Below are 18,197 nucleotides of genomic sequence, written 5' to 3' on the forward strand. Positions count from 1 at the left end.
GGACCTCTTTGGGTCTTTATTGCATGGAGCCGTGTAGACCGCTGAGACTCCGCGAGGCCGCGCTGGCTACCTTCACCTCGCTGGGGCGACCCGCAAGATCCCGTCCCTACGGCCGCTGTCGTGACCGCGGTCCGGCCCAGGCCTCTTCTGAGGGCCCAGTGATTCAGGCGCAGCCGGCAACGCCTCAGAGGAATGAACGGGCCTTATGCTCTTTCCGAGTTGATGCTCTCTTTAATAGCCCGTCCGTCCCTCAGCGATGCTCGGACTGTACCGAAGCCCGATCACCTCCGACCGTTTGGTGCTGGCTGGCGAGCTCTCTCCGGCTCCCTCCACATCCCGTACACAAATGCGCAGCTCTGCGTGGCACAGCAGACTGGGCTGCGCCTACAGCTCCCGTCTCCTCTGCTCTCCTCAGCTTCCCCACCGACTGCAAACTCCAGAGTTCTGCGCAGCTCCTCGACCCCTCCAGACTGACTCGCTTGGCGCTCCGCACTCCATTTATATGGGGTTCATGAGGCAAGATCTGATCTCCACACTCTCACCTCTGACCCCCACTGACTCCGCCCCTCTCGCTCTCCTGATCCGAATTCCGAGGCGAAGCTTGGAGCGAGCGGACGTGCGTGAAATCACCGACTTGCGCAGAAACCCCCGCGTCTGCCTTCAGCGACGCCGTCTGTTGGGAACTCACTGCGGCCGGCGCAAGATGGCGGCGTTTGCGGAGTTGAAGGTGAGGTGATGTTGTTCGTTGTTGTGAAGGCGGTTTTGGAGAGGGTGGTTGGTGGTTGGCGTGGTGAAGGTAGTTGGTGGTTGGCGTTATGGAGAACGTGGTTGTGTGAAGGCAGTTGTGGGAGCGCTGTTGGTGGTGGAGGTGGTGGTTGTGAGCGGTTGGTCCAAAATAACGATAGTAAAAGAAAAACGGTTAACTCAAAGATCACAGCCCTGATCACACGAATAATACCCATTAGACAATGGTGGGGAAATCTATCTGAACACAGAGTTATCGGCATAACTGATCTAAGGACCTATATGGACTTGGATTTTAAAAACAAAACCTGTCAAAGGGCGGAGGAGCTCCTTGTGAGCCAACGGCCATCCATATCGAGTGCCCAACTGTGTCTGCGGACGTCCTCCTGCAGTTGGGTTACTTCTTATTAGGAGGTTGGTGGCAGGATTTGCACTCTGGCCACCGTAAAACGCTTCATTCCGCAAAACGCAAAAACGCAAAAAAATCTGAAAACCCACTCCGTGGGAGTACCTCCTGTGCAGCTTCCCTTCGCAGGGCAGCTCACCGGATGACAGGATTGGGGCAAAGCCTTCGGGACCCCCAATCTTTGATAGGAGGGAAACCACGGGGTAACATCCCTGGGTCAGATTGCGGGAGAGTGTGTCGGAGTGGTGCTGAGGTGTCGTCCACCAGACGCCGGTCTCCTTGGGTTAACCTGAGGCGGTCCCTTCGGGTGGGTGCCTGGAATGTCCTATCCCTAAGAGAGGATGATCACCTGTCTCTGTTATCATCTGAGCTCAAGCGTTTGGACATCGGGATTGCAGCTCTCTCTGAGGTTCGGAGACCGGATTGCGGCGAGATAATGGTGGGTGGTGACACCTACTATTGGTCTGGTCGCTCTGATGGTTACCATACCCAAGGAGTTGCTGTAGCTGTGTCCAATAAGCTGACCCCAATGATAATTGAGGTAACGCCGGTCAACGAGCGTATTATGAGATTCAGGATTCGTCACTCCTTAGGTGTCATTTCCCTGGTCTCTATTTATGCTCCGACTGAGGCGAGTGATCTCACCGTGAAGGACACATTCTACGCCACACTCGAGTCTGTGGTTGATCAGTGCCCCAGACGAGATACACTTCTAGTCTTGGGGGATTTCAATGCATCGACTGGAACTGATAGGGATGGTTATGAGGTGTGTGTTGGTCCCCATGGGTCAGGAACTATGAACCAGAATAGCACTAAGTTCCTTGACTTTGCAAGAAGTCATGGACTTAGGGTGGCTGGTTCATGGTTTCAGCGCCCGCAAGCTCATCGCTGGACTTGGTATTCCAACGCTGGCGGTGTGGCAAAGGAGATTGACCATGTCCTCATTGACGGTCGTTGGAGGATGATCCAGAACTGCAGGGTCTACCGGAGTGCTCAGTTCCTCAATACTGACCACAGGCTTGTTGTAGCAACTCTAAAGCTGCACCTTAAATCCTGGAGAATGGTACCATCCCAGCCTAGGCTGGATGTTGCCAAGCTCAGGGATGAGAGAGTAGCTGAGGAGTTTGCGAACAGGCTGAGTGGACACTTGTGGGGTCTGGGTGCTTTGGGGGGTCCTGAAGAGTTGTGGAGCACCTTCAAGACCACCGTCCTTGATGTTGCCGGTGGATGCCTTGGAGTTCACCGCAGGGCAAAGAAGAATTTTGTCTCTCAAGGGACACTGGATACCATTGACCAGAGTCGCAGGGCCAGGCTGAATGGCAGAGCTGAGCTGTTCAGGGAGCTGAGGCGTAAAACTGTACGTACACTGAGGGTGGACAAGGAGGCCTATGTGCGAGGAATCTGTGAGGGGGTAGAGCATCACCTGTGGACAGGTGATTCTCATCCCGTTTACAGGGGAATTCGCGCATTACGTTCATCCAAGCCCATCCCTCGGAGCACTGCAGTTCGAGCAGAGAGTGGTAGGCTCTTGACAGAGGAGTCTGAAGTGAAGGCCCGCTGGGCCGGTTACTTTGAGCGGTTGTACCAGGCTGATCCCCCAGCTGTCGAGTTGGACGTCAAGGGTGTTGCAATCCCTGTTGCTGACCCTCGAATCAACTGTGGTCCACCATCGCTTGTGGAAACACGGGCTGCGGTGAACCAGTTGAAATGGGGCAAAGCTCCAGGGATCTGTGTCATCCATGCTGAACTTCTCAAGGCTGGTGGAAATGCTGTACTCGTGTCGTTGCATGCAGTTTTGTGCTCTGCCTGGAACACAGGCATCATCCCAACTGACTGGAAGAGGGGCCTTGTTGTCCCTCTCTGGAAAGGGAAGGGTGATCGCCAAGACTGCAACAACTACCGAGGGGTGACGCTGCTCTCAGTGCCGGGCAAGGTCTTTGCTTGGATAATTCTTGATAGGGTTCGCCACCATCTGCTTGAGCACCAGCATCCAGAGCAGTCAGGCTTTACACCAAAGAGGTCAACGATTGACCGTATCCTTGCACTTCGTGTCCTCACCGAACGCAGACGAGAGTTTCGGCAGGGGCTGCTTGCAGCCTATGTTGATCTCTGTAAAGCATTCGATTCAGTGAATCGGGATGTCCTCTGGAGGATTCTTGGTCTTCGTGGGGTGCCACCGAAACTGATCGATCTGATGTCTGAACTCTACTCTGGTACTGAGAGTGCTGTGAAGTGTGGTGGTACCATCTCTGACTTATTTCCAGTTGTTACTGGAGTTCGTCAGGGATGTGTACTTGCCACCACACTTTTCAGCACTTGTATGGACTGGATTTTTGGGAGGATGTCGGAGAGATCAAGTTGCGGTGCATCGTTTGGCAATGTCAAGATCTCGGACCTTGATTTTGCAGATGATGCAGTCATCTTTGCGGAGACTTTAGACATCCTCTTGCGGGCCCTAGAGGTGCTGAATGAGGAGTCGGAGCCGTTGGGATTACGGATTTCTTGGGTCAAAACTAAGATCCAGGCTTTCGGTGACATCTTGGATGCTGCTGTCCTGTCTGTGTCTGTTTGTGGTGAGGATGTTGAGGTCATGGATAGATTCACTTACCTTGGCAGTGATATTCATGTCTCCGCAGGTTGTGAGCCGGAGGTCAATAGACGTCTGGGTCGGGCCTGGGGAGTCATGGATTCACTGGATCATGGGGTGTGGCGCTGCCGGTACCTGTGCGGGAGGACGAAAGTCCGAGTCTTCAGGTCCTTGGTACTTCCAGTCTTGCTCTATGGGTGCGAGACTTGGACTTTGACCAAGGATCTGAGACGGAGACTTAATTCCTTTGGTACCAGGTCTCTTCGGAGAATCCTTGGCTATCGCTGGTCGGATTTTGTGTCCAACGAGCGGTTGCTGAGAGAGACTCGGATGAGATTTGTTACCTGCATAGTCCGTGAGCGTCAGCTGCGGCTGTATGGACATGTGGCTCGTTTTCCTGACGCTGATCCTGCTCACCAGATTCTCTCAGCGAGGGAGTCTCATGAGTGGAGGAGGCCAGTGGGCCGACCACATGCCTCATGGTTGCAGCAGGTTGACCATCATCTCAAGGAGATGGGGATGGGCCTGGCATCTGCCTGGGGGATGGCCAGACGGAGGCCCCTGGAGTACCGGCGGAAAGTGGATGCAGCGACGTGCTGTTCTGGCACATGCTCCCATACCTGACCTGACCTGACCTATATGGTCATTCGCTCTGCGAATTTCCACAGCCGTAACAATATATAAATATATATATATATATATATATATATATATATATGTATGTATGTATGTATCCATTTTTCCTCTTATTTTATGACAAAAAATATGAATGGGTAAAGGAAAGCAGGATAGAGTTAGACAGAACATGATTTTTCAAAATTTTTTTGCAGTTCTCGTGATCACAATGTCAAAATCTAATGGGGAAGTATATAATCAAAATAAAGCCCAATTACTGTACCGTAGTCCCAAGAAGGAAGCCGGACATAAGACGCGCGTACACACACACACACACACACACACACACACACACACACACACACACACACACACACACACACACACACACACACACACACACACACACACACACACACACACACACACACACACACACACACACATACTGTTCTGGTAAGTACTTACAAAAGCTATTTTATTTGAAGTTATAATCTTAACTTATAAGCAGTTGACTGATTTCCCAACTGCCAGGATTATCAGCTGGGCATCGTTTTTCATTGAAGTTTCAATTCTTTCAGTCTAGAACCTCTCGAAATGGCAGATCCACAACCCTGGTCACCAGTCCACATCAGTAAATTACTCAACATCAATGGACCCACAACCTCAAAGTTGTATCCAGACAGTCAGTCAACACAGCAATGAAATATCCTTATTCAAACTTATTTAATTAATACCTTTATTTAAAGTATTACTACACTTGAATAACTTTAATCATACACCATTTAATATGATAATATATGAAGCAATAAACACTTTACTTTGTACGTAGACATGTCCGTTACACTGCACCTCCATCTAAGCACAGACTCAAACTGTCATTCAAATATTCAATCTGTCATCAATAACCAATTTTAACATGCTACACTGCGTATGTTTGCAACCACCAATAAATTATTTTAATGCTTATTTATAATGTATTTTATAAATAATATCTATGTGGCTGTGATAAAAAGACATTGTAACCCATTTTAATTGGTACATTGCTTCCTGGAAAGGTGTACAAGATGACAAGTAAACTGAAATCATCAACTTTATGATATACACTTGTACTAAAACCATTCTGTCCAACTCTCACCAACACATGCAGATATGCAGCAACTGTACAATCATTACCACTCCTGTTTGCAATCAGACTATGTGGATAAATCTTGTGAAGCTGCCTATCAAAAAAATTATAGTTAACCACACAAATATCATCTATATAATGACATATACGAGATAATATTTCAGCTAATCCCAATTTTTTTCTCCTTCATCAGCTTCGGCATGAATGAAAATTCACAGAAAATAATAAAATGTCCATGAGTAGGGGGTTACAATTCCCACCCACAGAAATACTCTTAATCTGTTGAAACATTATCCCACAAAAAAGACGCAAAAGTATTGAATAAAACTAACAGCATCCTTAAACTTCTACTTATCAAAACAATGAAAACCTGAGTATTTATGCCTTTGAGGAAAAGAATGCCCTATCAAACCTGACACATAAAAACTTATTAAAATAGTTAAAAAACCTTTTCAATCACTTTGAAGAGTGAATCCCTCACTCATACTTAATCCAAATTTGTATATAAAGTTGAAAAATTAAAAACTTCAACTGACTTAATATTGTGGCATCTAATTCTTTCGAAGAATTCTAAAGAAGAATTAATGCTCCAAAACTGTTCATACCAGAATTCTTCTCAATTGCTGAACAATATTTCTTGAACTGTTCCCGAAAAACTTGTAAGCCTGAGTTAGCGATAACCGATAACTGTTTGCTATATCTATCCTAAGAGTTTTAAGAAATTTACCATAATTGAATAAGGATTGTCCTACGGTCTTAGTGAAAGTGAAATAAACCTTCAATCGTGTTCGCTCCCTAACTTTATTTGGTAATAAACACTCTACACGAATATCCCTAAAATAGAATGAAGCCAAAGTCTATCTACCTTCCTGCTGGAAAAATCACAAATAACTCGTGGATCCCATCAACTTTGGGAGTAGACTTGTTCACCAGAACCCTGCTACAAAAAGCTTCAATCAAAAACGAGCACATGTCAAATGAACCTGCTAAACACCAGAGAATATTAGCTAAGACTTGTTTGGAACATGACCTCAGAAGAACATTGAAATCATGAAAAACCTTTCCTTCATAAAAACCTTTAAGTTTATCAATTATCTCTGAAACTTTCATTTTATGAGCCTTAGGACACCAACTATGATGTCCATGACCTCTGGGTCTCCTTCTGATTGGAATAGGAAAATACTCATTACCAAAAACATTACCTTGAGAAACTGACCCAGTACCTTGATTGCACTTTGAAGAGTGAACCCCTCACTATCATTAAGGCCCTGTCATTAAGGCTCAAAGGATAGATCACACATAGTGTCCTGATCGAAAAATCCTCTTTGCACCATAGCTCAACATTACACTCCTCTTTATTATCAAAATCATTAACATTAACTGAGTCTATAATTTGAATAGAACCACCACTAAAAGCATGTCCAAGTTTATTGAAATGATTATATAAATAAGTCTTAATACCAGATGATATAGCAGACCTATGTCCATTCAAATGTTGATGTAAACATTGAGAAGTTTTACCAACATATTGCAATCTACAATCCCCACAAGTATTCAAAATGATAATAAACAATCCAAAATGGTTACAATGGTACCAGGTAAAAATAGGGAGTATAAAAGATATCCCTCGGCCAGCACCTTAAACCACCATTGGAAAGGAAACATTATTATTGAAATGTTACAACACTGACATCACAAACTACTTTTACTATACCATCAACTTTCTCTTTATTTGCTGTATCTATGCTAGAATTGGACAATTCCCACATGTGCACAAAAGAGCTTATATATTAAATAAAAAAACTGACTCATACAGGAGGGCCTTGGCATTCGTGGGTTGGCGAACTACTTTCCACATTTATTCACTTCATTAACATGGGCCTTCAACACAGTAACCCCATCAATCCCAGCACCATCATCATCTCCATCAACTCAACTTTAACTTCACCATCGCATTATTGGATTAAGTTAATCATCGTTATTAGTAAAGGTAAGTTTCATGATCTTAATAACTCAAGAAAATAAATTTTATTTTATGTTCTTAGTAACTCCTTTATTCATGAAGATAAATATCACAAAAACAATGCACAAACATGTTCATTAAGGATACAGTTTGGCAAAAATGGGTGACAAAATTTATAAGTTTGTGCATCGTGGATTTGCGGTTCATGGGGATTTTCAAAAACATAACCCCCATGAACGGCAAAGTCCTCCTGTACTGAGTAAAGTGAAAATATTAATATAACAATTCCACACAATCTCCTCTTTGTGTTGAAGTTGCCAAAACAACCAAGAGAATGGAAGAAGCCTTACCGGGTGGTCAAATGATACAGAGTTCATAACCTGGAAACGTTGTAGTGGGTACTTGTATGGTACATAGTTGCCATGCCATGCAACCACATTGAATGGGGAGGTCGACTGGTCAGGAAGAGAAAACGAGATGAAAAGGATTTTTTTTTTTTGGACGATTCAGATTAAATTTAAGAAAAACAAAAGCAATCACATTAATTGCTTTTGGTGCCACAAAATGGAGAGCCACTGTCTTCATTCAGTTGTGATTATATAAAAGTGAATTGAAAATATAAATGACCAGTAAGTTATGCAATAAAGTTGTTTCTTAAATTTATCCAATCCAATTAAAATTATCCAATAAGTCCAATAAATTTAAATAATCTTAAGAGTGATGTCATTTTCTTGAAAAGAACATTAGTTTTTCTTTTGATACCTGCCTTAAAAGGAAACTAAACTCAAACTTCAAAAACTGGGGATTACAAACTGATCATAATCGAAGATGTCAATTCTATCCTAATATGCAGATCAAAAAATGCATCATTAAGCAAATGCAGCTTATTCAATTTCTCAGAAATTCAGGTGGAAGCAGTCATACTTTGCATTTGTCAGGACGCCGATTGGTGAAATGCATGAGACAGAACTGTGACAACTCACATCATGTATGATGCTCAACAAAAATGGATATTGACAAACCTCTGCATTGAAGGAACAGTACCACTAAAACTAAAACATATTCATACAATTTCACTTTGTTCATATGTTGTATAACTTTTGTTTAAGATTACGGGAGTGATGGCAATTCAAAATAATTTTTTTGCAAATTATTTTCAAGCTTGTAAATTCTAAATTTTCCAATTATTTACCTGTTTCGCTGAGAAAAGCCGGCCATGGAATTTGGCAAGTACTGTGAACGTCGAATTTGAAGGTGATTCCTCAAAGCAAGCAACAGGTGTTAGAAAGTCCCTTGGGTTGGCTAATCCATTTGCTCCTGTGGCACAAGATCCATTCATTGTTTGGCTAAAAGTCATAATGAACTGATGAGGCATTTACAACAGCAAAGAGTTTCAACAACTTTTTTTGATGAAAAGAGACAGACAAGGCAGAGTTATTGATCCTAAAGACAGGAAGGGAGATTAAAACAGTCAACATTAGTGTTGACTTGAAGACATTTTTCACTCAGAGACAAGACCTTTAGATAAGCGAGCAAATGTCGGCCTATTGAGAAAAAAGTAGAATAAGTATGTCTATAGGTCACGTGGTACACAGCGGGTAGTAGACCAACAACCAATGTGTGCTGTGAAAGCAGCAGGTTTTGAGTATGGGCTTTCTGATTAAAACATGGCAATAAGTTTGGATTTTAGCATGAGATATATTTCAGAAAGAGAATTAAAACGAAATACAGTGAAATAAATATATATATATTGTTATGAATCCGGAAACCACGATTGCACTCAACATTCAGGTCCTTTTAGCTCAGTTATCTCGGTAAGTACGTGTTCCATAGATATCTCGCCTTCCATTGTTTAATGGGTAAATCTGTGTAAATGCGCTGTGATTCATGTTAATAGTTAGGGTTCAATCAGAACAACAACAAAGAAGAACGACCCTCCCCCACAAAGAAGAAGGACCCTCCCCCGCAAAGAAGAAGAAGAACCCTCCCGTCCCGTGATTCAACAGCGTAAACAGAAATGACGGTTGGGGCAGGGGCGTCTGAAAGCGAGATAAACAGCCCCCACCTGCGGTTGCGGGGGGGGGGGGGCGCACGAGGGTGAATGAGTCATGCCGGAAGTGAGGTGGGGCTGAGAGGGATAAGAGGAGGACCCTCTACTTGGTTCTGGTTAGTTTTGGGTTAGTCTTCGGTGAGCCTTCGGGGTTCATCGGGTTCGTGTTCTGGTGGCTTTTGTTCTGCTTGGTGGAGTTGGTTGCTCTGCTTCGTGGCCTCATCTTGGTTCGGCTGGCTCTTCTTGGTGCGTGGAGCTCTTCTCGGTCTCTGCTTGGTTCCTGGTTTGGTGCGACTTCTTGGCCTCATCTTGGTCGGTGGTTCTTCGTGGAAGTGACTCACTGGGTCGGGAAGGATCGATGCCTCGTCTCACCAGCACGTGGTCCGGAGCGCGAGGGGATCCGCTGGAGTTTGGAGAGGATCGCGGCTCGTGGTGATTGGATACAGCTTGCCCACACTGGTGCCCGGTCTGAACAGCTTGAAGAGCACACGAGGTGGAAAGGTCCGAGGCAGTCCCTGGGTTTTTTCGTTTTTGACAAAATGAGGAAAAACTTGAACAACGCTACTGCATCAAATTTTGTGTAAAGCTTGGCGATTCCCAAGTGGAAACGATCCGCAAGATTCAACAGGCCTTCGGGAACGAAGCAATGGGCACCACACAGATAAAAGAGTGGTACAACCGCTTCAAAGATGGTCGCACATCAGTGGAAAGTGAAGCACGTTCTGGTAGGCCCTCAACATCCCGAAATGAGATAGTCATTGACCAAGTGAGGACCCTGTTGATGCAGGATCGTCGAATCACGATTAGAGAACTTGCAGACGAGGTGGGCGTCGGCATTGGATCCGTTCATTCCATTGTGACTGAGGATTTGGGCTTAAGGAGAATCTCAGCGAAGTTCGTGCCAAAGCTGCTAACGATCGAGCAGAAGCAACTCCGTTTGGAGATCGCACAGGACATGCTGGAGACTGTGAACAGCGATCCCAACTTCAACACAGTGATCACTGGCGATGAGACCACGGTGATCCATCATTTTGTCAAAAACGAAAATCCGACGGCACTCACTTACATTTCCTCACTCATCAGCAGTCTGTCGGCGACTGACAGCTTCTGCAGGTAGATATTCACGCAGATGGATTAGGATCGCCTACATACGTGCACAAAACCACGCCTCCCTAGCTTCATTGTTTACGCACGAAAAATTAAGGTTGGATACTTTTTGAACACACCTCGTATACATTAAAAAAAATAGAAATATATATATATATGTATATATATATATATATATGTATATATATATATATATATATATATATATATATATTTATATATTTATATATTGATGAGGCGCGGGAGGGGGGGGAGAAGACCACCAAGGGGGGGGGGGAGGGGAGGGGAGCTATCTTGGGTTTCCACCAGACTCCCCGGAATTGCAGGCCGTCGCACACAGTTAATTCCGTGACGTGGCGGGTCGCTAACCGACCGTGAACGCCAATAACTCAACCACGTGACTTAGGCTCCTCCATCTAGTTAATCCGGTTACCTAAAAATAACCATGCGATCTTATTACCGGGGACACACCCTCGGTACACCTTGTCCGAACTGGATCACTTTACCTGATCAGATGTAGCCAAGCGACACTGCCAAGGACGCACCGGCTAAAAGGAACGGATCGTTGGGAATAAAGTCTCGGCTAAGTTAGGATACGGACCATGCTGGATCAATGAAAGAAACCACAAAAACGAGCTGGGGAACATTTCTTCAAAGGATTTATTAATAGCGAGGCGGGGAAAGATATGTGGCACCGTGAATATAGCTTTTATTGTGATGTGTAGCAGGAATAGGAAGAAATGTGAGAGGTGCGGCAATATACAAGCAACTTACAAAAGCAGACACAGAGCAGAGTTATCCCGATATAATTCTCATACAATCTTAACTTAAGCGGGGACAGGCGCCTGGACGGACGGACACACACACACACACACACACACACACACACACACACACACACACACACACACATACACACACGCACACACGCACACACACACACACACACACACACACACATACACACACGCACACACGCACACACACACCTTGATGAAGAGGAGTTAATGAAGAGAAAAACGAGAGGAGATGAGGCTAATGGTCTCTCAATATCTTGCACGATTGCCCGCTCGCACCACCAATACGTTTTGGGGGGATGCTACGCTGGGTGATACCTCCCTGACAACTGGCGCATCATCTCTTGCTTCGTGAAACTTCGTGCAGCTCACGACAGTCCAGAGAATGAGACACGACCATTGGGCGTGAAGGGAGGGACTTGGGTGGAGCCAGAAGCTAATGGGTGGAGAGGGAGGCGGAGTCCAAAGCAAGTGGGTGGAGAGAGATGATGAGGTGGTGAAGAAGTGCAGAGCCAGCAGGCGAATGGGTAGGTTGTCCATCCCAAGTCAGACAGAACGAGCTGACAGGAATGAAGAAAGGAACGATGGGCAGGAACGACACTTGAATGACTCCAGAATGACACACCAGGGACGACGAGCAGGAGCGACGATGATTCACGATACTTGAACGACTCAGGAACGACGACGGCTCACCCTCCCACTGCCCCGGGACCCATCCTTTTATAGATCCAGTGGTGCGGTGCGGGGGCGACGACCCAAAGCGATGTGTCGACATCTGAATTGGGTGCTCTGGTTCGGCCCCGGCCAACACACGGGCTGGCCGCCATGACTGGAAGTGGCTCCATTTCACTTCCGGCCAGATGGTTCCAAGCTGCGGAATTATCATGCTCCGAGCACCATGACATGACTCGCCTTGCACCATGCCCCGGCGACCCGCGGTTTGTGCTGGTCAATGTGCCTGCTCTATGGTGCACCACGCGGCCCAAGCAATCCGGCCGCACAGCATGCCTCTGCCTGGTAGCAGCTGCATCGAGGCGGAGGTGCGGGAGGATGTCTGCCATCCGCGGGAGACATTTGTTGCCGTCGTGGTGAGCGAAGACCAATGGTAAGATGTTATTGTAACCCCATGCACAGACCCGACCAAAGATGTGTGTTATTCGTGCCCAGTTTTGCACGATGATAAAGTATCACAGCCGCGCGTGAGTCCGCCATTGTACACGTGGTCAGCGTGCGGCTCCGCCCGCCATCGAGCATCGTGTTCGCGGTTATCAAAGGCGGTGGGATGCATGGTGCCAGCCCTGATCTGTGTCAGGGAATTGAGGAAAAGGATTGGATATAATTATGTATGTCAGGTTGAGTTGAAGAAGAAGATAGATATAATTATTAAATGGAGAAATGGGTGGAAAAAACAAGTGTGTATTGAAAGATGCCAGCATTTAGGGTGCCGTTTCTTCCAACTCCTCGGTACGTGCTCCGTGCAGTGTGGGCGTCGTGTTGGGTGTGCTTTCTGTTGAGTGGATGGAAATTTCCATTACACGTGCGTTTGGCAGGCTGTGATTTCTGCAGAGGGGGTGTCCGGCGTAAGGCCTGCTTGGTCTTCGCTGAGGACTCATCTCACAGCGAAGGGTGCACATGGCTGGGATTTACCTCGGGAATAAGAGGAGAAGAGTAGAAAAACAACAACATAGGAATGAGTGCAGAGATTTAATCAGACCTAGCTATGAGATTTACACAGCACTGCCCTGTTTGTCCCATTAGAGAAGAAAGAAGGGACTATCGGAACATACATTGATGAAATAACTGTCTGAGGACCGCTGTATGTTGGTTACTATTGCTTTGGAGGGATGTGGTTCCCAGAACAGCAACAATATAAATATATATATATATATATATATATATATTGTTACGAATTTGCAGGTTTGGACAGCCACGCACGACCGCTTAAGGCCCAATCGCAGTCGCGTGTCTGCCGAAACCCGGAATTCAGTCGTAGCTTCTGGACAACTCCGGAAACCTGCTACGGATGCCTTAACGCATCATAAACTGTCAATATTCTGTCCACATGGTACAAGGTTAATCGCCGAATCTCAATATATCTAATTATCCGCGCAGACAGAAGTACCGAAAATTTATACCTCGACGGAACTCGTACGGAAACGAGCCGCTAAGCGCGCTCGTTCCATGTGCAATGCTGAGCGGTTTTAATCGCCAAGTTCCGTCGGACCAGTTGACCACTTTAATTTGGCTTTAATAGCCGGCTAATTTCCCGAAGCCTGGTGTTGGCGCAGTGGTTAGAGCAGCGGCTTGGGATCCAAAAGGTCCTGAGTTCAAGCCCCGTTGGGCCACTGAATTAATAAACCAGGGGGTTGACTCAGCCTGTCATTCTTCCGAGGTTGGCGAAGTGAGTACCAGTTTATTGGGCCGGTGTATACCCCGGTTAAAATAGGTGTACCATATCCCTGTGTCGTGAGAGGCGACCAGGGTTGCGTCAGGAAGGGCATCCGGCGTAAAACATGTGCCAAATCACAATGCGGATCATTTTGATGATCCACTGTGGCGACCCCTAACGGGAGCAGCCGAAAGAAGAAGAAGAAGAAGAAGAAGAAGAAGAAGCCGGCTAATTTCCCGAACGCGCCGTGGAAGTCAATGGGAGGAAACGACGCAACAAGCAGATTGACATTGAAACAATGGGGACATTTATTTCAACCAGGCAAGCAATCAATGGGGGAAGGGGGCAAGACACGAGCAAAGCCTACAGCCGATGTCTATCTATTATATATATTATGTATATATATAATTATTATGTATATTATGTATATAATATAACAGGCATGCACTTAATTCAGTTCTACTTAACCAGACAAGGCGCCACAGAACACTTTCATACAAAACCCCCAGAAAAGAACAGGGCTCGTGAGCCTTTATTCCAACGCAGAGCCTGGGTGACCGGAGGCTCACAAGAGACCGGGCAGGTTACTTGACTGCCCCTTGTGACGGCTCGAAGGTCTCCGGGTCAGTGACCCCTGCTGTCCCTGGCTTGGCCTTCATGTCGCACGCGCCGGTCGCTTGAGCGGCCTGGTGGCTTGAGCAGCTTGGCGAGCAGCTTGCTTGGTTCTCCTTGGTCATCCGGCCTTCACTGCGGCCTGGCCGGTCGGGCCTGACCAGCGACACGCTCGGAGGAGTGAACGGGTCTTTTCTCTTTTAGAGTTGATGCCCTTTTATGACCCGTCCACTGCCTCAGCGCCGCTCGACCGTCTCAAGGCCGTTCGCCCGGACTGCGACGTAGCTTGCCCGACGCTCGTCTCCTCCTCGGCCGTTCTCTGACGCTTCTCCAGCTCTCATCTGGCGCTCCCTCCTTCTCCCCGAATGCCCGCCTCCCGAGAGCGATGAATCTCCACTGATCTCTTCTCTAGAGGTGCGATGAATATCTCTGAATCAGCCTCAAACTCATTCAAGCTCCTCCCTTATATTGGCCCGAGGTGAGCCGCTCTTTGATCTCTCAACCCGAGGCCGGGCTCCGCCCACTTTTCACCTCCGATCTCTCACCCCTGGTAAGCCTCGCAGGAAACCCCAAGTCTGACGTCACCCGTGGGTTTTGGGGAAATCGCTCTGTGATCCAGTTCTGCAAGTTAGGTCGAACCACGACCGTTCGCATAACATTTCGTGTGGCCTTTGCTGTTCAACGGGGAGGATCTCGGTTGGGGCAAAGGTGGCGTTGTTTGTTGAGGAGAAGAGATGACAGTTGGTGTTTGTTTGTGTTTGTAGGAGATGATGGTTTGTGAAGATGGCGTTGTAGGAGATGATGGTTGGTGTTTGTTTGTGTTGTAGGAGATGCTGGTTGAGGCGAAGGTGGCGTTGTACGAGATGATGGTTGGTGTTGGTTGTTTTAAAATAAAAGATAGAAAAGAATAATGGCTACCTCAAAGATTCACAGCCCGGCACACGAATAAATTCCCTTTACACATCGGTGGGGATTCTAACCTGAAACACTTACTTATCGAAATAACTGATCTTCGGGGAACCTGAATGGTGTTTTGTGAATTTCCAAAATCGCAACAATATATATATATATATATATATATATATATATATATATATATATATATATATATATATATATATATATATATATATATATATATATATATATATATATATATATATATATATATATATATATATATATATATATATACGAAAAGTAGGGCTCCTTCCGTGAAGCCATTCAATTGTCAGTCAATCAGTCCGTGAAGCCGTGTGACTATATGCCTTGATTCACATCCTGTTTGAACATTGGTTGCAGACTGCACAAACATCGATAAATTACGTACTATTGGAATGTTCCTTTCACAGTGAAGCCGCATGACTATATGTCTATGAATTACATACTGTTTGAACATCGGTTGCAGACTATTGGAACGTTCCTTTCACAGTGAAGTTGTGTGACTACATGTCTGTTAGTTACGTGTTGTTTGAACGTCAGCTGTGGACTGCACATACATCTATTAATTACATCCTATTGGAATGTTCCTTTTCACAGTGAAGCCATCTGACTTTGTCTATTAATTACATGTTGTTTGAACATTGGTTGCACCCTGACTTCACACACGTACATCTATTAATTACGTACTATTGGAATGTACCTTTCAATGCTTTAGACTGCTCAGACCCCTTTCACCATTGAAGACCCTTTAAGACCCCAAGGACCCAAAAGACCCTGAGGACCCAAAATAACTAAAAGACGTGCTCTCATTCTACTTTCATCTCAATGCGCCAACATTTGCTCATTTATCTAAAGGTCTTGTCTCTGACCCAGATGACCCAAAAGACCCAGATGACTCGGAAGTCTCAGAGGACCCAAAGGGCCCAGAAGATCCTAAAGACCCCCAATAACAAAAAGACCCAAAAGAACCAAAATACTCAAAATATCCCAAAAAGACCCTGAGGACCCAAAAGATCCTTTAGACCCCTTACACCCTTCAGACAGATTAGATAGCTGAGACCCTTAACCATTTCGACCACTTGGACTTTTTTATATCACAAATAAATTCCAAATAAATATAATATCAGCAATATTACAAATAAATTTGTGGAAAAGAAATGTTTGTATTATGATTGGTGTAAATCATGACAACACAGCAAATGTATGGTATCAATCTCTGCTCCGACGTGTGGAGAGGTGAGTATAGCGAGCTGATCCATGCTAGTACGTGTATATATAATATATGTATATATATATATATATATATATATATATATATATATATTATATACACACACGTAGCGTCATAATTAAAGTTCCAGGATAACATAATAATGCACTATGATTTAGCAACAGCAGATACTGTATCTGAATGCACTATTTAGCAACAGCAGATACTGTATCTGAATACAAGAAAAGAAAAGACAGGAAATGTATTAAAATATTAAGTACAGAGACTCAAGCAATAATTCATTAATAATAAACAAGTGTACGTATGTTTATAATTGTGGAGAAAAATCTGACCAATGGGACCCAAGTCTGGTAGAGCAAAATGGACCCCGTAAACCTCCAGAATAAATCCCATGCTTTCTCCAGTCACAGACACACTGAAACGCATCCCTTGCTGCAACAACATTAAGAATAATATTGTATTAACAACAATATAAAAAGCCATGTTCTATCTGGTCTCTTGTTATGATTATGAATGTAGCCTTGGTTTTAGTTCCTTTGTTACTGTCAAAGAAAACCGTTTGGAAAATTTTGATACGAATCATTTTAACAAATGCAGGAATCCAGACTGAGTGATTGATGAAGATTTTGGGGAAACCATTTGATCATGTGGTGGTGGTAAACAATAAATAAATAAATAAAGCGAATACCTGAATGACACAAATCTCAAGTGGTGCAACAGCCATCTTCCCAAACTCTGTGGTGATCATAAGCTCTCCCTGTTGGGGAACTTGGAAGGATGAGGTGCTGTATTAAAATGCAGTTGCTGAATTTATATCTTAGCTCCAGCTGAAATTTAGGTCTTCCCGGTCCGTACTCAGGATCAGAGGAGTCCAAGAGGGATTGGAGGTTCGGGGATAGTGGTAGTGGTGATGCAAGAGTATGAGTGGATATGTGGAATGCAAGTGTCACTGTCAGAGGGCAGTGTAACAGAAGTGGAAGGAAATAGTGTGGTAATATTGGGAGTGAAGGAGTCATGTGCAAGCACAAAGGACAAGTGTACACAAGTTTTTGTTCTCTGGCCAAAATCAAAATTCTGTTCATAATTTTTTTTTGTGGAATTATCTTTCATGTTACATGGGTAATGTCCGGCAAAAGACCACCGAGGGATGCCTTTCCCATTCAAACAAAATGGGAATTCATTTTATGACATACCACAGAAGCAACCACATAGAATATACAAGTCAAAGTAAATCATGAGAAAGTAACTGCTCCGATATGTCGACCGCAAATATGGTTACTGCTGCATAGAAAAAGTCATAACAGTCCGTGCTCACATACTCTTGGAAAGACATTGTGACATCCCTATGGACACTGGCAACTAACTACAGAATAGATAACTTGGGGTAGCACGATAGCTCAATGAGAGAATGCTCACTCCAAAGTTGTCCATTTATAGATTTGATCATCAACAGAACCACAACAAACCTAATCTGATGTTCTGGCATTGTGCCAAGCGCAAGTTTTACAGGATTGGTCAGGTTACCAGAAGCTCTCCAGTCCAGTGGTGGAATCAGGTACGGTTACAATGTTACTTTTAACAGACAGTTTGGTGCCATGTTTGTTGCTGCTGAATATTGTCTGGCC

At 45.0% G+C, this 18,197-nt stretch overlaps 1 protein-coding gene across 2 annotated transcripts in view; it reads right to left on the reverse strand.

Moving 5' to 3' along the window:
* HGD (homogentisate 1,2-dioxygenase) overlaps positions 1 to 18,197 on the reverse strand; it is an 84,497-nt gene that overhangs the window by 28,328 nt on the left and 37,972 nt on the right. For both annotated transcript variants that reach the window (XM_085850424.1, XM_085850425.1), the window contains exons 8-11: positions 17,261 to 17,340; positions 16,905 to 17,004; positions 8,637 to 8,761; positions 7,795 to 7,899 (exon numbers count right to left, since the gene is read on the reverse strand). In XM_085850424.1, the coding sequence (XP_085706550.1) occupies positions 7,795 to 7,899; positions 8,637 to 8,761; positions 16,905 to 17,004; positions 17,261 to 17,340 (410 nt within the window). The remainder of the gene's footprint in view (positions 1 to 7,794; positions 7,900 to 8,636; positions 8,762 to 16,904; positions 17,005 to 17,260; positions 17,341 to 18,197) is intronic.

This window comes from Eptatretus burgeri, chromosome 12, assembly GCF_056783735.1.
Source record: "Eptatretus burgeri isolate ZD-2024b chromosome 12, Ebu_testis_v1, whole genome shotgun sequence".
NCBI classification, from domain to species: domain Eukaryota; kingdom Metazoa; phylum Chordata; class Myxini; order Myxiniformes; family Myxinidae; genus Eptatretus; species Eptatretus burgeri.